A 22,549-nucleotide genomic window follows, 5' to 3' on the forward strand; every position below is an offset into this window, starting at 1 on the left:
TTACCGATCAAAATCAAAGGCTGAAGAACATAGGTGATTCTCAACTTCAGGACACCAAATATTCAGCTCTTAAACACTCCAAAACTCACTGATTAAAGTCACAGGATGGTGAGAAAGAGTTGTCCATGCTCACTCCTCTTCTCTGAATATTTTTCTGAATTTTTCATGAATCTTTTCTCACAGATTTTTCTCTCTTCTTTCTCTCTTTCTCTCTGAATTTTTCTCTGGTTTTTCTTGCAGGTTATGAACGTCCAGAGGAGAGAAGAGGGTATTTTATATCATAAGGAGTTGCTTCAGATGAGGGTTTGCTCCCACAAAAGACAAAGATGAGTTTAGACAGCTGGTGACATGCTTCAGCACACCAAGCAGCACAAGCAGCTGAACTTTTCCTTCCCATGAAGAAAGCTACAAGCAGCTGAAGCAAGTAGCTTGTGACCAGCATGTGACTTCTAATGAGCAAGCAGGCAAGCAAGTAGGTGTAGGTCATGTGACCTAATTACTGAGGAAGCAAGTAGGCTAGAAGGTGCAAAGCATGTGACTGTTCAGAAATAATTTTAAGAGTTTTGTCGATATTTTTCGGACTGTTTCGACTAAATATTTTTCATCATTCGAATCTCGTCCTGCTCTGAATAAACTCACCCAGCATGAATAAAAATCAACAATAATAATTAACACTCGACCAGAACCATCAAGAGATGGTTTTTCGACCAAAAGACAGCCCCGTCGAGATTAATTCACCGTGTCGATTTTTATTTAAATTCTGATTGATCAATCTTCAAACTGATCTTAAAGAATTTTCTTGACCAAAATTATATCTGCTCGTGAGGGTTATTACACTTGCTCCTCTGAATCCGCGCACACACATCCTCAAGGTCAGGTAGAGTGTCCTCCCTAAGCAGGTGCTGGATGAGACCGTTGTATGCCGGGTTTAGGGTGAGGAGGAGCCCAAAGACCTTATCTTGCTCTCTCCTCTTGTTAAGCTCATCAGCATCCGTTGTGCTCGGCCTGAGCATCTCCATTTCGGACCAGAGACTTCTGAATCTTCCTAGATGCTTAGTGAACTCCATGTCTTCTTGTACGAGGTTGTTGATAGCTTGCTTCACTTCAAACACTCGGCTTAGGTTTGAAGTGTTGCCATACACCTTCTTCAAGGTATCCCACAGCTCTTTAGCAGACTCACAGTAGCTGTATGCATCCAGAATAGCCGGCTCAAGGGAAGCATGAAGGACAGACATCACCAGCATGTCCTCTTGATGCCACTTCTCTTATACCTTGCTTGCGGCTTCATCTTCAGCTTCTCCTTGAGTGATGAGCTTTGGAGCTTCTCCTGGCGTGATGTGCTTCCAAAGCCCCTTGCTTCCCACTGTAGTTCTCACCATCCGAGACCACACCAAGTAGTTGTTTCCCTTGAAACAAACCGCCACCTTCATGTTCATGTTCATCCCACTCTCCATGTTGAATGTAGAACCCTTTAGACTTCAATAACTTTCTCTTGAGGTAACTGTCTTGAGTGAACACTAGCAGCTTCACACAGCTTCAATAACACCTCAAACAACCAATAGAACTCAGAAAGACTACCCAGAACCGCTTAAGAACACAAGAACACCAAACTGTTTCTTCAAAGCTTCAATCTTGAATCTTCAAAGAACCCAACGAAACCAAGTTCTCTATGAACCTGGCTCTGATACCATATCACTTTTAGGATTGAGTAGAGTAATCTGAGTGAATAAGAAAGACTAGAAGTGATTTAGAAGAGATTTGAGTATGAAATGAGATTAAGAGTCTAGTATAGAACCATTGAGAGACTAAAAGACTAAGAGAGACTCATAACTTGCTTGATCTTATTAATGAGAGAGTTTACATATTTATATGAAGAGAGAGCTTAGGGTTTTCGTAAACAAGAGGATAAGATAAGCATGTGGAGTCAAGGCTTAATTCAAAACCATCCAATAAGGTGATCAATCCGTGTGAAGCATCTTTAGCTTGCTGCTGCCTTTTGCTTTTACTTTCCAGCTGTGACAGCCTGTCCAAGACTCTCCCTTATCCTTTCCAACGGTCTGATCCATCCCACAAAGGCTAAGGTAACTTCTCCTCTTTACCTAAGTAACTCGGGTAACTCAAGGTAAGGTTTGGTTGAGCTTTGGTCGATCCCATCTTGTACGGTCATGTACGGCCTTGTACGGCCTTGTACGGACTGGTTGATCTCAAAGCTCCCAAACCTTCCTAGCCTTCCTTATCCTCATTCTACTCAAGCCTCATCTCCCTTTTTCACTTAACTCTCCTCATCTTAACAGCTGTCTCACGCCCACTTGCTTCTCCAACAGTCACAAGATCACGCCCTAAGCTTCCTTGTGCCTTAACTGAACCAAACTCCAATTCTGGTCGATCCGGGTAAGTCTGGTATGGCCACTTGCTTTGTACGGTCGTTGGTACGGACAGGCCGTCCGTACCTCGCCCTAACTTTGCCCCATTGCCTATCTTACTCCAAATGATGTCTAAGCCCTTCTTGGACTGAATCCCTATCTTTGCACAACCTTCATGATACTTCTAGACTTCTTTAAACCTTCATGAAGCCTTGATAGACAATCTCTGAATGATCTTGCCTTATCTTTATCCAAGACCCAAGCTCCTCCAAACCACTCCTTTGGCTTCATTTCTTTCTTCAAGTTAAGCTCTATCTTCTCTTCAGTTCAACACTCCCCCTCAAGCTTGACTTTAGGAGATCCTAAGCCAAGCTTGGAACTCTGAAGAGTCTCCCTCATTAAAAACCTTACAAGGAAAACCCATTGGGACAAAACCTTGCAAGGGAAAAAGAGTAGAGCTCTCCAAAGCCTAGGGATTGGCCAGTGAGCTCTTGTGCCTTAGAAACAGTGTGGTTGGATAGAAGAAGCTCTGGATCACGGCCTAATAGGTGCAGCAACACTTCATAGCTTTGCGCACACTTCAACTCAGCTTCACCTCTTCATGTAACTAGTTTTGAAGTCTCCCCCTCTCAACTGACTTCACAGCCATCTTAGAGAAGCTAGGACACTACCAGATCATCTTCAAAACACCAGTGACTTCACACACGGCTTGCCCTCTTCATAGAACTGGTTTGGATCTCCCCCCTCTCAACAGACTTCTCAGCCATCTTAGAGAAGCAAGGAACTGACAAGGAACATCTTTAGTGAGGTTCAAGCAATGGTACCTGATACATTATCCCAAAGTTGCATCAGTACCTATCAAAAACAAGAAAATGAATATCCTGCATCACATTTGATGCACACAATCTCACAATTCAATCATAATTATCTTAAGTATCTTTTCAAGCACAAGCAATGAATAAGATGAATGATAAAGATTGAAAAGAGTTTTAAAAGTCTAAGGAAACTTCCCTTGTGTTTTTGTGAGTTTCCAAACTCGGCCAATGCACCATCTTCATGGCATCATCAACTTCTTGGAAAGGCAGAATGGATTCATCAGCTTCTCCTCAATCACCTCTCATTGAAGCCGCATTGATGGAGAGCCTTCCTCCTCACTCGCCAAGGCTGCTCTGAACAGCCTCTTGCCTAGACACGCCACTGACTTGGTCCGGTTGATGATCCTTGTAGAAGCTTTTGCAAATGACTTGTTACTGACCAACCATGGATCATATGCATTAAGACTCCCCCTCAAGCTTAGAACCGAGACTAGAAGGAGCTAAGCTTGTGATGATCCTATGCATCTCCATGGTCTAATAACTATCATCTTTCATGATAGCTTTCTTCTTGTGAGTTTACTCTCTTCCTTAACCAGGAACTAGGGTGTTTGAATCACCATAGAGAGTCTCACAAGACGCACCTCTCATTGCATAATGACCCATGCTACACTTCCTGTAGACTAAGGACTAGATATGTCCAATGGTATTATGCAATGGCCATCTCTCATTGCATACTCAATCACACTACACTTCCTGTAGATTATGGACTAACATGTCCAAGTGATGATATGCAATGGCACAAGACCTTTGTCTTTACATTCTTGGTTGATGGCGAGTTACATGTATCACTTCCCTTGTGTACCTAACACCACCACAACTCAATGCAAGATCAGATCATCCCATTGGGATCAAACCAAGATCATTCATCCTGTTTGATCACCAATGCCACAATAATGTATTATACTTGAAACAAGCTAGACAATCAAGACAAGAATATGCAAAGACAATGTATGCTTTCAACAATACACTGATCTTTTTAGGTTTAATTCAGTTTTTTTTTTAAATGCAACAATAGATGAATGCATTAGGTTACATACTAACTATATGAATGAAACTGATTCAATCCAAATGAACACAAGACTAGATGATACTTATGCAATCAAGGCAATAAGCGTGACTCAATTCATGCTTATGCTTACTAGTTTTATTAAGGCCAATGATTCAAGTAGCTTAGACAAACATCTAAATCCTACAAGACATTAGATGCTAACCAGCAGATTTTAATTTCTCTAAATGCAATGCAAGCTTACATCAGTACATTTGCAATTTAGTTTCATTTTTAAATGCATCAGTATATAAATGCACAATCTTAAAGCATTAGCTATATGAATGCAACAGGTTCAATCCATAATTAATATTAAAGCTATGCACAACAGTTTCAATCAAAACCAATGATACAAGCAACTTAGACAATTTCTAATTGATGCAAGACTTTTATTGATGGATTAAACATAGGCAATAGCATCAGATAACAATAGGATTGAACTTAGACAGTATGAGATATGCTTATGTATGCAAATAACTTATCAATCGTGATGCAAGCAGCAGAGACATTCTACTCAATTCTACAACACATTCATGATGATTCAAGCGATGACAATATCCAAGACAATGCAATAAACAGACCATGAGATTCTGGGACTCTAGACATTACTTACTATCAATAAGACAATGCAGCAGCAAAACAATTTCAGTGCAATTAGCCTAGACATTCTACTAGATGCTATAAACTCTTAATGGAATTAGGGAAAGCACATAGTATAATCAGGAGATAAACCTATCAAGACATATTAAGATAGATGAGATTAGGTTTACTCCCTTGGTTAAGATGATACCAATGATGAGGAGTGGTTCTCAAAGTTACCACTTGAAGCCTTACTTCTTCTTCTTCTCTTATTGCAAAGTCACCACCATGATGGAATGCCTGTGGATGCTTCAGCTACTTCTTCAATCACCTCACAATAGAAGCCGCCTTGATAGAGTAGCCTTCTTCTTCACACAGCCAAGAGTGCTCTGTCTTAGTTTGAGCACCCTCTTGAATAGGCACGCCACTGCCTAGACCCGGTTGGCTTCTTCTTCTGGTACTTGCAATGTTAAGAAGAAGAGCACCAGTGAGTTTTACAACCATCTGTGCTTCTCCCTTTCTTGTAACACCTCTCCATTGTACACACAATGGGCATCATTCTTTCTCTTTCAACTCGGATTTGATGATGAACTAGGAACACCTTTTGTGAACCTGAAACATCACTCAAACTCTAGCCAAGATAAGACACAATTGCATTGGGATCAATCCTTGACTTCATCAAGTTTGATCACCAATGTCTCAAGCTTTATAACATTAGATAGAATCAAGACAATGTCAAGTTCTTATCTATGCAAGCAACCATTCTCTAAATACTAAGCAAGACCTTATCAGATTCAAGTCAAAGTATTTAGGCACTTTTAAACACTCCTTAATATGCAACTTAGATTTTAATCTAAATGCAATAATACAAGGCAGCAACAAGGCAGTATGCATTAATCCTAATCAGTTTTTAACTCATGAAAGCAAGCATGATTAGATAATATAATCTATCATCCTAACAAGACAAGATTATTTAGAACTGTCATTAAGAATTTAACCATTTTCAATAGTATTGATGTCCAATCTTGATTAATATATTATCAAGTTTGATTCCTACTATCACAAGCAATGCAACTGATAGACACAAGGCATTATCAAGTTCTATTCTTTGCAAGCTAACTCTCTAAGTACAAGCAAGATCCTAACAGATTCAACACAAGTTACTTAGGCACTCTTAAGAGCTTCTTTACTCAGCACTTAGACATGAATCTAATGCTTCAATGTAAGACGGCCAGCGGATTCATTTCATGAAACACAAGCAGGTTAAGATGTCTACTAACTTCCTGACAAGCATCATTAGATCCGGGAGATTACACAGTTCGCAGCATTAATTCAATTAATTTCAGTTCATGAGCACAGGATTCAAACAATAAGTTTTAGTGTCTTAGCAAACTCATGACCGAACTAGAACAATCATTTTATTCTTCAAAGCACTAAACAAGCCTTTAAAGCATCCTGGGATATACACAGCACATCAATCACCACACCACCTCAACATTTCTATACTCAAGCTTTTAATAAAGAGGGAAAGAGATCCAGCTTACAGCCAAGGAACTTTTGCTAGTTCCTTGAATCTCCATGGTTCATCGCCAGATGTTGAGCTCCTGGTGTCGTATCACACCCCTTCTTCTTCCATGAACCATCCTCTTGAACCCACCATGGCTGAGACACCTCCTTTCCTCCCTTTCAAGTCGCCAAAACCAGTACCAAGTAGAAAGCTGTCACCTTTCTTCTTGAACCACCACTAAGACTCACGAATCTAGCTCTTGAAGAGTGTTGTCAAACCGCTTCAAGGCTTTGTTCTTCAGGGTCTCCTTTCATCAGGTCGAGCTTGATAAGTCAGAATAGAGCACATACAGCTTCTAAGGCACCTCGGATGTGTTTATCTTCCTCCTGAAGATGAACAAACGTTGGCTGGACCAAAGAGCTTCTTCTTTGCTTCAAACAGCCATGGAAGTGGGCTTGAGCTTTGCGGAAGTTAGATACCAGGTTCTGATGAACCTGGCTCTGATACCATGAGATTTTATAAGGATTTACTCAAGGTGTGGGTGAGAAAGTGTTTAGGAGAGTTTATGTGAACAGATTTGAGACTTATGAGTATGGGGAGAGATTTAGAGTATGAAAGAGACTAGGTAACGAGATTAAAGAGACTGAGAGACTGAGAGACTTAGATTAGAGATTTAGTATCAAGAACAGACTTTCATAGAACATGAAGGAGAAGGGTTTCCCCCCTTACTCACTTAAGTCATTACAAATTGCCATCTAAGGCTTATATATGAGTTTTACATTTGCAATCTCATAACCTAAATCTAATGGTTGATAATGGACTTGAAGATGGACGATCAGGATCTGGTCTTGAAGTGGTCTTGTGCAAGCTGTAAAGGGGAGAAGATCAGATAAGGTATCAATGGCTGGATTTGCTTAGTTTGAATTGGACAGCCAAGATTGTCTTCATGTGTGGTCCTGCTCCAAAAGGTGCTTTACCTTTTGGCCAGCCTGTCACAAGCTGTCTCACGCCCACTTGCTTCTCCAACAGTCACAAGATCACGCCCTAAGCTTCCTTGTCCCTTAACTGAACCAAACTCCAATTCTGGTTGATCCGGGTAAGTCTGGTATGGCCACTTGCTTTGTACGGTCGTTGGTACGGACAGGCCGTCCGTACCTCGCCCTAACTTTGCCCCATTGCCTATCTTACTCCAAATGATGTCTAAGCCCTTCTTGGACTTAATCCCTATCTTTGCACAACCTTCATGATATTTCTAGACTTCTTTAAACCTTCATGAAGCCTTGATAGACAATCTCTGAATGATCTTGCCTTATCTTTATCCAAGACCCAAGCTCCTCCAAACCACTCCTTTGGCTTCATTTCTTTCTTCAAGTTAAGCTCTATCTTCTCTTCAGTTCAACAGTTCTCAAAGTTACCACTTGAATCCTCACTTCTTCTTCTTCTCTTATTGCAATCATCCTTCTGAATTCACCACCATGATGGAATGCTTGTGGATGCGTCAGCTACTTCTTCAATCACCTCACAATAGAAGCCGCCTTGATAGAGTAGCCTTCTTCTTCATACAGCCAAGAGTGCTCTGTCTTAGTTTGAGCACCCTCTTGAATAGGCACGCCACTGCCTAGACCCGGTTGGCTTCTTCTTCAGTTACTTGCAGTGGTAAGAGGAAGACCAGTGAGCTTCAAGTGGGTTTTACAACCATCTGCGCTTCACCCTTCTTGTAATAACTCTCCATTGCACACACAATGGACACCATACTTTCTCTTTCAACTCGGATTTGATGATGAACTAGGAACACCGTTTGTGAACCTGAAACATCACTCAAACTCTAGTAAAGATAAGACACAATTGCATTGGGATCAATCCTTGACTTCATCAAGTTTGATCACCAATGTCTCAAGCTTTATAACATTAGATAGAATCAAGACAATGTCAAGTTCTTATCTATGCAAGTAACCATTCTCTAAATACTAAGCAAGACCTTATCAGATTCAAGTCAAAGTATTTAGGCAATTTTAACCACTCCTTAATATGCAACTTAGACTTTAATCTAAATGCAACAATACAAGGCAGCAACAAGGCAGTATGCATTAATCTTCATCAGTTTCTACTCATGAAAGCAAGTATGGTTAGATAATATAATCTATCATCTTAACAAGACAAGTTTAATTTAGAACTGACATTAAGCATTTAACCATTTTTAATAGATTTGATGTCAAATCTTGATTAATAAATTATCAAGTTTGATTCCCAATATCACAAGCAATGCAACAGATAGACACAAGGCATTATCAAGTTCTATTCTTTGCAAGCTAACTCTCTAAGTACAAGCAAGATCCTAACAGATTCAAGACAAGTTACTTAGGCATTTTTAAAAGCTTCTTTACTCAGCAATTTAGACATGAATCTAATGCCTCAATGTAAGACATCCACAAGACTATATGCAACAGCTTTCAATTCCGTTTCAATCCATGTATGCAAGCAGATTCAATTAATCACAACAAGCATCACTATGACCCGGAGCTAAGCATATTAACAATCTTAATCACCAAACCAGGCTCTTTAAGCATACTGAGACAGATTCTAAAGTATTCATTTAGCAATCTTTAAACAATTCTCAGGTTTTCAATCACATCACAACCAGTCAATATACTCAAGCTTTATACAAGAGAAAGAGGTTTCTTACAGCCAAGGAACTAGTGTTAGTTCCTTGAAACTCCATAGAACATGGCAAGACAGTGAGCTGTTGGTGTCGATTCCAACTTCTCCTTCTCCCATGGACCTTTCTCTTGAACTCTCCATGTCAAAGACCCCACCTTTCTTCATGTTGAGTTCGCCACACCAGTACCAGCTGAAAGCTATCACCTTTCTTCTTGGACAGTGGATAAGAACTAGCTTGGACATAGCTTTGAAGCTTGGTTGATGAGATCGCCTCATACACCATTGCTTCCAAGGTTCTTTCTTCTTCATGGGTTTCATGAGAGAGTGTAGGTCGGCCAGGGACAGCTTCTGGACACCATGGATGAGCACACCTTCTTCTTGAAGATTAGAACAGCCGGCTGGACCATGGAGCTTCTTCTTGGCTTCAAGCGACATGGAGGAGAGCTATGAGCTTCAGCAGAAGCAAGAACCAAGTTCTAATGGACCTGGCTCTTATACCATATGATTTTTAAAGAGATCTCTACTCTGGTTGTCTCTTCTTTGCATCAGCTTCTAATCACTTCTGAAGCTTGATTGAACTTTTCTGGACATCTTCTAGAGCTTGCCCTTTTATTGTACAAGCTCTATCTTCTCTTCAGTTCAACAATTTATTCAACTTCCTCGTGATTCTCCACCACCTTATGTATCCAAACCAAGCTTCTCACAAAGTGATTCATCCTGGTTTGATTGGAACGACGAAGAAGCTGTGCTATTCCCAAACTTGGAAACTGGAATCACCTGATTTGAAAGTGGGATAACTTCTTCTTGCCAACTCCTATGAGATTTATTGAACTTCCTGGTGATTCTCCACCACTTTATGTATCCAAATAAAGCTTCTCACAAAGAGATTCATCCTGATTTGATTGGAACGACGAATAAGCGGTCCTATTCCCAAACTGGGAAACTGGAATCACCTGATTTGAAAGTGGGATAACTTCTTCATCCCAACTCGTATGGGATTTATTCAACTTCCTGGTGATTCTCCACCAATTTATGTATCCAAACCAAGCATCTCACAAAGTGGGAAATTGGAATCACCTGATTTGAAAGTTGGATAACTTCTTCATCCCAACTCCTATGAGATTTTTTCAACTTCCTGGTGATTCTCCACCACTTTATGTATCCAAATCAAGCTTCTCACAAAGAGATTCATCCAGGTTTGATTGGAACGACAAATAAGCTGTCCTATTCCCAAACTGGGAAACTGGAATCACCTGATTTGAAAGTGGGATAACTTCTTCATCCCAACTCCTATGAGATTTATTCAACTTCCTGGTGATTCTCCACCACTTTATGTATCCAAATCAAGCTTCTCACTAAGTGATTCATCCTGGTTTGATTGGAACGACGAATAAGCGGTCCTATTCCCAAAATGGGAAACTGGAATCACCTGATTTGAAAGTGGGATAACTTCTTCTTGCCAACTCCTATGAGATTTTTTCAACTTCCTGGTGATTCTCCACCACTTTATGTATCCAAATCAAGCTTCTCACAAAGAGATTCATCCAGGTTTGATTGGAACGACAAATAAGCTGTCATATTCCCAAACTGGGAAACTGGAATCACCTGATTTGAAAGTGGGATAACTTCTTCATCCCAACTCCTATGAGATTTATTCAACTTCCTGGTGATTCTTCACCACTTTATGTATCCAAATCAAGCTTTTCACAAAGTGATTCATCCTGGTTTGATTGGAACGACGAAGAAGCTGTGCTATTCCCAAACTGGGAAACTGGAATCACCTGATTTGAAAGTGGGATAACTTCTTTGTTAACTTGAAGAGAAGAAGTGGAGAAGCAAAAGTGATGAGTTGAGTTGGTGCTTGTGCAAAGACATGGCAAGATCTTCAGAGATTGTATGTTAAGGCTTTGGGAGAGTCTTAAGGCTTCAGAAGTGGTCTGATAATACACTCCTAGGATGCTTCTCTGGTTGGAATGGGATAGATCCTTGCAAATAGAGAATCAACAGACTCAATCTACTTCAAGGTGTGTGGATTGAATGGTGACACAAAGAGATGTGAGAGGTCTGCTTGATACTCCTAAGTGAATCCCTTGGATATGACACACCAAGACAATCACTCTTGTGGTTTTGTTAGATATGACACACTAACATAGACTCAAGAACACGCAGATCTACAAGACAAGCTTGCAGCCGACTAGAGAGAAACAAGAGTTTAGAAATAAAGATTGGATAACTCTATTAGGGTTTTCAGACACATATTTATAGAGAAAGCAAGGAACAGGCTCCTTGGTCTCTAAATGGGCCTTAAAAATAAACCTTATAAAACCCATATAAAACCTTATAAGGGCTTTCAAGTCTGGCAGCTTAATTCTCAAGTCTGGCAGCTTAATTCTCAAGTCTAGCAAAGATAAATAATTAAAATAAAGTCTTGAACTGAGATCATCAAATGAGTGATAGGAAAGCAACATATGGCCTCATTAAAAACCTATCTTTGGAAAACCCAGTGGGACAAAACCAAAGATAGGGAAAAAGAGCACACATATGTTACTTGCTCATTTGATGTCTATCTTGGAGCTGAGATGGCTTGAATTGTGGTAAGTGTGTCTTGGTTGATCAAGCTTCTTCCAAGACTCTCTTCTTGCTTCAGTGATGTCTTAAGTAATCCTCCAATGGCTTCTTTGAGTTGCTTGCTTCTGGCTCGAGTCATAGGACCTTCAGATATGGCTAGAGCTCCTCCATCAGCTGGATCTTCCATGCTCCCATTATCTTCTTTGTTTGACTGGTCCATGGTCATATCATCCCCTCCCTCTTGAAAAGGATTTGTCCTCAAATCTAGCTCATCTGCAACAAAAGGAGCCAAGTCAGTAACATTAAAGCTATTACTTATATCATACTTACCTTGAAGATCAAGCTTGTAGGCATTGTCATTGATTTTCTGGATGACTTCAAAAGGGCCATCAATCCGCGGCATGAGCTTAGACTTTCTTTCATTTGGAAACCTCTCCTTGCGCAAGTGAACCCACACTTTATCACCTACATCAAAGATCATCTCACGCCTGCCTTTGTTTGCTCTTTTAGTGTACTGCTTGGTTTTTTCCACAATGTTTCTTCTTGCCTGCTCATGAATCTGCTGCACCATTTCTGCTTTCTTTTTCCCATCCATACTAACCCTTTCACACTCAGGTAAAGGCATTAGATCCAAAGGTGAGATGGGATTGAACCCATAAACAATTTCAAAAGGAGAATACTTAGAAGCAGAATGCTGAGCATGATTATAAGCAAATTCACAGTGAGGCAAATACTCTTCCCATGATTTCAGATTCTTTTTAATGAATGCACGCAAGAGAGTTCCAAGAGTTCTATTAACTACCTCAGTTTGCCCATCAGTTTGGGGATGACATGTAGTAGAGAATAACAGCTTAGTACCTAGCTTAGACCAAAGAGTCTACCAAAAATAACTAAGAAACTTAGTATCTCTATCAGAAACTATAGTCTTAGGCATGCCATGAATGCGCACAATCTCTTTAAAGAACAGGTTAGCAACATGCAATGCATCATCAGTTTTATGGCAAGCAATGAAATGTGCCATTTTTAAAAACCTATCCACAACTACAAAGATAGAATCCTTTCATGTCCTAGTTCTTGGCAATCCCACAATAAAATCCATAGATATATCATTCCAAGGATGAGTAGGAATAGACAAAGGAGAATACAAACCGTGAGGTTGAACCTTAGACTTTGCAAGCTTGCAAGTTGTGCACCTTCCACAGATTCTCTCCACATCTCTTTTCATATGCGGCCAATAGAAGTGATCCTGCAAAACTTTAAGAGTTTTTGCTATACCAAAATGACCCATCAAGCTTCCTCCATGGGATTCCCTGACAAATAGATCTCTCAAAGAGCAATTAGGAACACATAAACGATTGTCATAGAATAAGAATCCATCATGCCTAAAATAATGTCCAGCAGCATACTTAGCACATGAATTATAAGCTTCTTGAAAGTCAGGATCAGATTCATACATTTCTTTAATCTGCTCAAAGCCTAGCAACTTAGCATCAAGAGTATTCAAGAGGACATACCTTCTGGATAGTGCATCAACCATTCAGAGTGGTACTCAGCTTGTTGTACCAAGCTCTTGGTGATTGCTTCAGTCCATAGATAGCTTTCTTCAGTCTCAACACATTCCCTCTCTTCACTAAGTGTTCCAAGCCTGGAGGTGGATGCATATACACTTCATCCTCCAGCTCTCCTTGTAGAAATGCATTCTTCACATCCATTTGCCATAAGCCCCATCCAAGGTTCACAGCTAAGCTTAAGACAATCCGGATTGTGTGTAGTTTAGCTACTGGTGCAAAGGTCTCAATGTAATCTTCTCCATAAGTTTGAGTAAAGCCTCTTGCAACCAATCTTGACTTCTTCCTCTCCACCTTTCCATCAGCCTTATACTTGATTGTGAAGATCCATCTACTAGTCACAGCCTTCTTCCCTTTTGGTAACTCACTCTCATACCATGTATCATTCTTGATCATAGCTCCTGCCTCAGCTCCAACTGATTCCTTCCATTCTTTATCCATCATTGCCTCTTCATAGCTTCTTGGTATGTAGTTCTCATCCAAGTTTACCATAAAACCACAATGTTCTTGAGGGTATTGAGCAAAGGAACACACAGCTTGAGAAGGATGCTCCACAGCCTGGGCATTGTAGTACACTCTCGTGCTTACCCAGTTGGAAGCATCTCTCCTAATCCGTGTGCTTCTTCTCAATGCTGGTTCCACTTCCACTTGTGATTCTTCTCCACTTTCTTGTGGTACAGAAGTAGACACTTCAACTGCCTCTTCTTCTCCTAGCTGACTTGCTTCAGCTCCATCTTGCTGTTCACTTACTTCCACATCTTGATCATGTGTACCAGATGCTCCACTACTCTCTTGAGTTGTCTCTGGTTCACTCCTTTCCCCCCATGATCAGAAGTGGGAGTTGCTGAACTTCCACCATTCGGTGGTTGAGATCCTGGGTTACTGCCAGGTCCTTGCTGATCTTGCCTTACCTTGACCCCAATACTTTCTAAGATGATCCGCAAGGTAGTGGCTCTCTCCGAGGTAAGATCCTTCAAGTCTTCTTTGTTTTGCTCCTCATAGTACCCTCTCTCTTCAACAAACTTCACATCCCTTGATACCAGCATCCTTCTTGTGTCTGGATTATAACACTTGTATCCCTTTTGAGTTGTAGAGTAGCCAATAAACATTGCCTTAGTACTCCTAGCTTCAAGCTTGTTTCTCAACTCCCCGGGTATCAAAACATAACATAAACACCCAAAGATCCGTATGTGTTCTAATGAGGGTTTATGTTTGTTGAGAACCTCAAATGGTGACTGCCCTTTCAGGATCAGTGTGGGAGTCCTGTTGATTAGATAGCAGGCCGTGGCTACTGCATCACTCCAAAACTTCTTAGGTACATTAGCTTGGAACATCATTGATCTTGCAACTTCCATAAGGTGCCTATTCTTCCTCTCAGCCACACCATTCTGTTGTGGAGTGTAGGGACAGCTGGTTTGGTGAAGAATTCCATACTGAGATAAGTGTTGCTTGAAAGCTTGTCCAATGTATTCTCCTCCATTATCTGACCTGAAAATCTTAATCTTGGCTTGATAATGGTTAGATACATAGGATTGAAAGTTTTTAAATGCATCAAGTACCCTATCTTTAGTTGGAATTAAAGTTAACCAGGTGTCTTTAGATTTTTCATCAATGAATGAGACATACTTATGATTCTCTCTAGATAAACAAGGAGCAGTCCATACATCAGAGTGAATAAGATCAAAGCACTTCTCATAAACCGTAGAAGAGTTTGGAAAAACAGTTCTACAATGCTTGCCTAAAATGCAAGCTTCACAATCATTGTTTTCAAAAGAAACACCTGGCAACATCAGTTTTAAAGCCTTATTATGAGGGTGTCCTAGTCTAACATGCCACAATGCATTCTTATTTAAACTAGGAACAGAAGCAGTAGTAAAAGAGCAGCTAATGTCAGAAACAGGAGCAAGATCTTCAAGCAAATATAAGTCTCCTTTTGTTACTCCTTTTCCAATCACTTTGCTGCTTTCAATATCCTGAAACTTCACATCATTAGGACTAAATATGACATTGCATTGCAAGTCAGTTGCACATTTCTTGACAGATAATAAGTTTGAAGTAAAGTCAGGCATATAGAAAGCTTTTGAGTCTTTACTAAACAGTTTAAGTGTTCCTATTCCCTTAATTGGAACCTTATCACCATTTGCAATCATCACATGACCCTTAGTAGGCACAATGTTCTTAATCAACTTAGTATCACTAATCATGTGATGTGATGCACCTGAATCTACAATAAGAGGTCTAGTTGATTGATTACTAGCAAGGTGAGCGAGTATACTAGATGGCTTATATGCATGATTGGTTTCATTGTAGTCATTTGCATTTCTTAGAGACCTGGCTATACTATCAGTTCTAGTGATGCAATCTAAGTCTCCTACAGTCCTAGCAATCATGGAAGCACCATAAGAATAACCATAGATGTTACCGTTATCCTTGAACATCTTGATGAGTGCATCAATGTCAGCCTTCCTTATGAAGTCCTGATCATTGTTGCGGCTGCTAGGAGCTCCCATGTACGCCACCAGAGACTTGCCATCACTTGTACCACCTTCTTGAGCCTTGCTAGTACCCACATCACTTGACCCGTCAGACATGTGAGCTCTAGCTTCCCTTTCCTTCATGAACTTTGCCGGTTTGAGGTGTGGGTGGAGTATCCAACACTGGCTCTTCTTGTGGCCTTGCTTCTTGCAATGATCACAGCTCCCACTGAACCTCCTATCCTCAAACTTCCCATTCGTAGCTCTGTTAGCTTGTGGAGCCTCTCCTTGCTCAGCTTGTGCGGCTTGGTTGGCTAAAGACAACTCCCCCTTCTTCCCAAACAAACCAATTGACCCTTGCTCTTTCTGAATCCGTGAACACACTTCCTCCAAGTCAGGTAGAGTATCATCTCTCAACATGTGTTGTATCAGCCCACTGCATGCCGGATTCAGTGTCAAGAGCAGTCCAAAGACCTTGTCCTGCTCACGCCTCTTGATTAGCTCACTGGGATCAACCGTGCTTGGCCTCAACATCTCTAGCTCGGACCAGAGTGACCTGAACCTTCCTAGGTGCTTGGTAAACTCCATGTCTTCTTGAACCAAGTTGTTGATCTCTTGCTTCACCTCAAAGACTCTACTCAGGTTGGATGTGTTTCCATACACCTTCTTTAAGGTATCCCACAACTCCTTTGCCGTCTCACAGTAGCAGTATGCATCCAGAATCGCCGGCTCTAAGGAAGCATGAAGAACTGACATCACCATCATGTCCTCTTGCTCCCACCTCTCAACTGGATCCTTTGCTGTCTCATCCTTGTCTTCTTCTTGAGCAACCGGCTTTGGGGGCGTTCCTGAGGTAATGTGTCCCCACAAGCCTTTGCTTCCAACTGCGGTCTTCACCATCCGTGACCACACTAGGTAGTTGTTCCCCTTGAACACCACCGCCACCTTCATCTTCATCCCACTATCCATCTTGAAGCAGCTAGACGTAAACAGCTTGCTAAATCTTGGACTGAGAGTAGTAATCACACCAACAAGACTCAAAACACAACCGGAGAAGACTTGAAGCTTGAATCTTCAACGCCCAGCTCCTAGCTTTTATCCTTTGTCTTGATACAAATCGCAACAAGAACTCAGATTCTCATGAACCTGGCTCTGATACCATATCACTTTTAGAGTAATGAAGAGTAATCTGAGTGTTTAGAATAGATTTAAGAGAGATTAGAGAAGAAACGAGTGTAGAGAGTAAGGTTTAGAGAACAAGACTAAGAGTAAGCCATGGAGGCAAAGATAAGCTGAACTGTCTGATTTATTATTATGGAGAGATTACATATTTATATGGATCAGCATACAAGGGTTTTGTAATAGTGAAAGCAAATCCTAGAGACTAAGCATGTGGAGTCAAACCAAGGAGAGGCGCGCTTCATTTGAATAAACGGAGGTGAGGCTTTACACGCTTGATGCCAAAGGTATCTTTGCCTAGATGCTCCTTTTGCCTTTACAGCTAGCAACAGCTCAAGCCGCGTCCCAACCTTATCCTCCAACGGTCATATCCTAAAGCCTCTTCCTCTTGTAGAGTCATCGGCCACTTTAGGATAGATGTGAGCTTTGCCTTTCCTCCCAAGGTACCTAAGTTGTACGGCCTTTGCCCTATCCGTACACTTCTCCTTAACTTCACACAACTACTCCATTTCTTCCTTTGATCTCTCTTCTCATGTAAACCCTTGATCCTTTCACTTAATCATCTCCACAACTTAACACCTAAGTCAAGCTTGGAACCTTGAAGAACTTCCTCATTAAAAACCTCACCAAGGAAAACCCTTTGGGACAAAACCTTGATGAGGGAAAAAAGAGTAAAGTCTGCAAGGCCTAGGGATTGGCCAGTGAGTCTTTGTGCCTTACCAACAATGTAAGGGACACAAAGACTATCACTTTTAGGATTGAGTAGAGTAATCTGAGTGAATAAGAAAGACTAGAAGTGATTTAGAAGAGATTTGAGTATGAAATGAGATTAAGAGTCTAGTATAGAACCATTGAGAGACTAAAAGACTAAGAGAGACTCATAACTTGCTTGATCTTATTAATGAGAGAGTTTACATATTTATATGAAGAGAGAGCTTAGGGTTTTCGTAAACAAGAGGATAAGATAAGCATGTGGAGTCAAGGCTTAATTCAAAACCATCCAATAAGGTGATCAATCTGTGTGAAGCATCTTTAGCTGGCTGCTGCCTTTTGCTTTTACTTTCCAGCTGTGACAGCCTGTCCAAGACTCTCCCTTATCCTTTCCAACGGTCTGATCCATCCCACAAAGGCTAAGGTAACTTCTCCTCTTTTCCTAAGTAACTCGGGTAACTCAAGGTAAGGTTTGGTTGAGCTTTGGTCGATCCCATCTTGTACGGTCATGTACGGCCTTGTACGGCCTTGTACGGACTGGTTGATCTCAAAGCTCCCAAACCTTCCTAGCCTTCCTTATCCTCATTCTACTCAAGCCTCATCTCCCTTCTTCACTTAACTCTCCTCATCTTAACACTCCCCCTCAAGCTTAGCTTTGTGAAAGTCTAAGCTTGGACAGCCATGAGATCTTCCTCATTAAAAACCTCACTAAGGAAAACCCATTGGGACAAAACCTTAATGAGGGAAAAAGAGTAAAGATCTCACAGCTAAGGGGATCAGCTCCTTCTCTTCCCAAGATCTATGAGTCCCAATCTAATGTGAATGGACTCCATAGTCTTTTGTCTTGCCGACTTGGTGAACACATCAGCCAACTGATCTTCACTTCTCGTATAGCAAGGTAAGATCACTCCAAGCACAATCATCTGTCTCACCTTGTGGCAATCAACCTCAATGTGCTTGGTTCTCTCATGGAACACCGAGTTGGATGCAATGTGAATGGCAGCTTGATTGTCGCAATGCATTGTCATTGGAGTGGCTTGAACAATCTCCAAGTGCTTCAAGATGCCTTTGATCCACACCAACTCGTTTGTGAGCTTCAGCATAGCTCTATACTCAGCTTCAGCACTTGAACATGACACCACCTTCTGCTTCTTGCTCTTCCAAGTCACCAAGTTGCCTCCAATGAATGTGCAATAGCCTGTGGTTGATCTCCTGTCAGCTCTTTCTCCTGCCCAATCAGCATCACAATAGCCCACCACTTCTGTGCTTCCATTGCACCCCATCCATACTTCTTGATCCGGCGAGCCATTCAGATACATCAACAGCCTCTCCACCATGCGCCAGTGATGTTCCTTGGGAAGCTGCATGTGTTGGCTCACCTGATTCACAGCAAAACATATATCAGGCCTTGTAATGGTAAGGTAAATCAATTTGCCAACAAGTGTTCTATAGAGTTTAGGATCATGAAATGGCTTGCTGTCTTCAATCTCCCCCTCTCTTGGTACTTTGTAGCCATCCTCCATTGGAATCCTTGCTGTCTTGCCTCCATAAGCACCTGCACCTTTCAAAAGATCAGATGTATACTTCCTTTGGGACATGAACAAACCTTCCTTGGATCTACAAATCTCAATTCCAAGAAAGTATTTCATTTCTCCCAAGTCTTTGATTTCAAACATAGACTTTAGAAACTCCTTGGTTGCTTTGATACCTTCCTTATCACTCCCAGTGATAATGATATCATCCACATACACAAGGAGAGCAACCATACCTGAGGGTGTTGTGAGTGTAAAGAGAGTGTGATCCAATTCTGACTTCTTGAAGCCTCGGCCATTCAGAGTTGTGCTCAACTTGTTATACCAAGCTCTTGGTGATTGCTTCAACCCATAAATGGCTTTCTTTAGCCTCAGTACATTCCCTCTCTTCACTAGATGTTCCAGACCTGGGGAGGATACATATAGACTTCATCCTCAAGCTCTCCTTGTAGAAATGCATTCTTTACATCCATTTGCCACAATCCCCATCCAAGGTTCACAGCCAAGCTTAAAACAATCCTAATGGTGTGTAGCTTGGCTACTGGTGCAAATGTCTCAATGTAATCCTCTCCATATGTCTGAGTGAACCCTCTTGCTACTAGTCTAGTCTTCTTCCTCTCAATCGACCCATCAGCCTTGTACTTGATTGTAAAGATCCATCTACTAGACACAGCCTTCTTCCCTTTTGGTAGTTCACTCTCATACCATGTATCATTCTTTATCATAGCTCCTGCCTCAGCTCCTACTGATTCCTTCCATTCCTTATCTTCCATTGCCTCTTCATAGCTTCTTGGAATGTGATTCTCATCTAAGTTTACCATAAATGCACAATGTGCTTCTGGATATTGAGCAAAAGAACACACGGCCTGAGTAGGATGCTTCACAGCTTGGGCATTGTAGTACACTCTTGTGTTTACCAACTGGAAGGATCCTTTCTCAGCCTTGTAATCCTTCTCAACACTGGCCCTTCTTGCGCCATCTCTTGTTCTTCTTCTTCTTGTGGTAGCACACTTGTTTCAGATCTTTCATCTCCTAGCTGACTTGCTTCAGCTCCCTCTTCCCTTAGCTGAGTCTCTTCAGCTTCTTCTTGTTGAGCATTTGATTCCACAGCTTGATCATGAGAACCAGAACTCTCTTCTCTACTTGTCTCTTCACGGTTTTGAGTTCTTGTTTCATTCCCCCTTCATGGTCAAGATTGGGAGTCTGATGATCCAGTACTGGAGTAGTGCTTCTCCACCTTGATTCATGTTGATTCCAAGACCCTCTAGGATGATCCTCAAGGTTTCAGCTCTATCCGAAGTAAGATCTTTCAAATCTTCTTGAATCTGCTCCTCATAGTATCCTTTTTCCTCAACAAACTTCACTTCTCTAGATACTAACACTCTCCTTGTGTTAGGATCATAGCACTTGTATCCTTTCTGACTTGATGAATATCCAATAAACATTGCCTTTGAACTCTTAGCTTCTAGCTTGTTTCTTATCTCTCCAGGCACCATCACAAAACACAAACATCCAAAGATCTTCATATGCTCTAGAGAGGGCTTGTACTGATTCAGTACCTCAAATGGTGATTGTCCTTGAAAAATCAGAGTTGGTGTCCTGTTCATGAGATAACAAGCCGTAGCAACTGCATCACTCCAAAACTTCTTAGGCACGTTGGATTGAAACATCATGGACCTGGCTACTTCCATCAAATGCATGTTCTTCCTCTCAGCCACACCATTCTGTTGTGGGGTATAGGGACAGCTTGTTTGATGAAGGATTCCATGCTGAGATAAGTGTAGCTTGAATGCTTGTCCCGTGTACTCTCCTCCATTATCTGACCTAAAAATCTTTATCTTGGCATTGTAATGGTTAGTCACATAGGATTGAAAGTTTTTAAATGCATGAAGTACCCTATCTTTGGTTGGAATTAAGGTTAACCAGGTGTATTTGGATTTTTCATCAATGAAAGTTACATAATACTTATGGTTTTCTCTAGATAGGCAAGGTGCAGTCCAAACATCAGAATGAATAAGATCAAAACACTTTTCATAAACAGTAGTAGACTTGGTAAAGACAGTTCTACAATGCTTGCCTAAAATGCAAGCTTCACAATCATTATTCTCAAAGGAAACACATGGCAACATCAGTTTTAAAGCCTTATTATGAGGGTGTCCTAATCTAGCATGCCACAATGCATTTTTACTTAAACTAGAACCGGAAACAGAAGTAAACGAGCAGCTATATCTAGAAACAGGAGTGAGATCTTCAAGTAAATATAGCTCTCCTTTAGTCCTCCCTTTCCACATCATTGCTGCTTTTAATATCCTGAAACTTCACATCATTAGGACTGAATATAACATTACAATGTAAATCAGTAGCACATTTCTTAACAGATAATAAGTTTGAAGTAAATTCAGGCATATAAAAAGCTTCAGTTTCCTTATCAAACAGTTTAAGACTTCATATTCCTCTAATAGGAATCTTATCTCCATTAGCAATCATCACATTTCCATTCATTGGTACAATGTTCTTAATCAAGTTAGTATCACTTATCATATGATGAGATGCACCTGAATCAATTACTAATGGCTTAATGTCATGAGAACTAGCAATATGCGCAAGGATACTAGATGGTTTGAATGCATGATCATTTCTAGCAAAGTTTGCAATCCTAGATTGATTTACCATTTCTATCAAGCTCTCATGCATCCTATCAGTTCTAGTTAGATTCTTATAGTTCTCTACCACCCTAGCACCAAAGAATACCCAAAGATGTTACCATTCTCCTTGAGCAACTTCATGAGTGCATCAAGGTCGGATCTCTTTAGATACTCTTGATCATTGGTCCCACGGTTGCTTGGTGCCCCCGGTGTAGGCTACAAGAGACTTCCCATCACCTGCCTCACGCCCATCTATCTCCTTTCCTTTGCTTGTACCAGCTCCACCCGTTCCATCTGATGCATTAGCCCTTGCCTCACGGTCCTTCATGAACTTTGCCGGCTTGAGGTGTGGGTGAAGGATCCAGCATTGGCTCTTCTTGTGGCCATGCTTCTTGCAGTGATCACAGTTCCCATTGAACCTCCTCTCCTCAAACTTCCCATGCGCAGCAGCCTTGTTTGCTTGCGGAGCTTCACCTCCTCCTCTTTGAGTTGCTTGGCTTGCAAGGGAAAGGTCTCCTTTCTTTGCAAACATCCCAATGGAGCCTTGCTCCTTCTGAATCCGCGCACACACATCCTCAAGGTCAGGTAGAGTGTCCTCCCTAAGCAGGTGCTGGATGAGACCGTTGTATGCCGGGTTTAGGGTGAGGAGGAGCCCAAAGACCTTATCTTGCTCTCTCCTCTTATTAAGCTCATGAGCATCCGTTGTGCTCGGCCTGAGCATCTCCATTTCGGACCAGAGACTTCTGAATCTTCCTAGATGCTTAGTGAACTCCATGTCTTCTTGTACGAGGTTGTTGATAGCTTGCTTCACTTCAAACACTCGGCTTAGGTTTGAAGTGTTGCCA

At 41.2% G+C, this 22,549-nt stretch overlaps 2 protein-coding genes across 3 annotated transcripts; both read right to left on the reverse strand.

The window, feature by feature from the left end:
* Positions 1-726: 726 nt before the first annotated feature.
* Positions 727-18,258, reverse strand: LOC117129706. Of its 2 annotated transcripts, none has more exons than XM_033282994.1 (2): positions 18,165-18,258; positions 727-2,294 (listed from the first exon to the last, which is right to left on the reverse strand). In XM_033282994.1, the coding sequence occupies exon 2, from the start codon at positions 1,242-1,244 to the stop codon at positions 810-812; it is 435 nt and encodes a 144-aa protein (XP_033138885.1). In that variant the 5' UTR covers positions 1,245-2,294; positions 18,165-18,258; the 3' UTR covers positions 727-809. The 2 variants fall into 2 exon arrangements, 1 of the variants encoding a protein (XP_033138885.1); XR_004453327.1 differs by lacking the exon at positions 727-2,294 and adding an exon at positions 16,256-17,395 and having other exon boundaries at positions 18,165-18,254.
* LOC117129705 lies at positions 11,237-12,955 on the reverse strand. The gene is made up of 2 exons (XM_033282993.1): positions 11,926-12,955; positions 11,237-11,868 (listed from the first exon to the last, which is right to left on the reverse strand). Exons 1-2 carry the CDS (start codon positions 12,218-12,220, stop codon positions 11,591-11,593), a joined length of 573 nt encoding a protein of 190 aa, XP_033138884.1. The 5' UTR covers positions 12,221-12,955; the 3' UTR covers positions 11,237-11,590.
* Positions 18,259-22,549: the final 4,291 nt, after the last annotated feature.

This window comes from Brassica rapa, unplaced genomic scaffold (genome assembly GCF_000309985.2).
Source record: "Brassica rapa cultivar Chiifu-401-42 unplaced genomic scaffold, CAAS_Brap_v3.01 Scaffold0068, whole genome shotgun sequence".
Taxonomy (NCBI): domain Eukaryota; kingdom Viridiplantae; phylum Streptophyta; class Magnoliopsida; order Brassicales; family Brassicaceae; genus Brassica; species Brassica rapa.

Excerpts from the sequence above, each read along its gene's own strand:
- LOC117129706 (XM_033282994.1), bottom strand. The coding sequence starts at position 1,244 with ATGCTGGTGATGTCTGTCCTTCATGCTTCCCTTGAGCCGGCTATTCTG.
- LOC117129705 (XM_033282993.1), bottom strand. The coding sequence starts at position 12,220 with ATGCCTTTACCTGAGTGTGAAAGGGTTAGTATGGATGGGAAAAAGAAA. Across the intron at positions 11,869-11,925 it reads CTACAAGCTTGATCTTCAAG|ATGAGCTAGATTTGAGGACA; the intron begins GTAAGTATGATA and ends CTTTTGTTGCAG.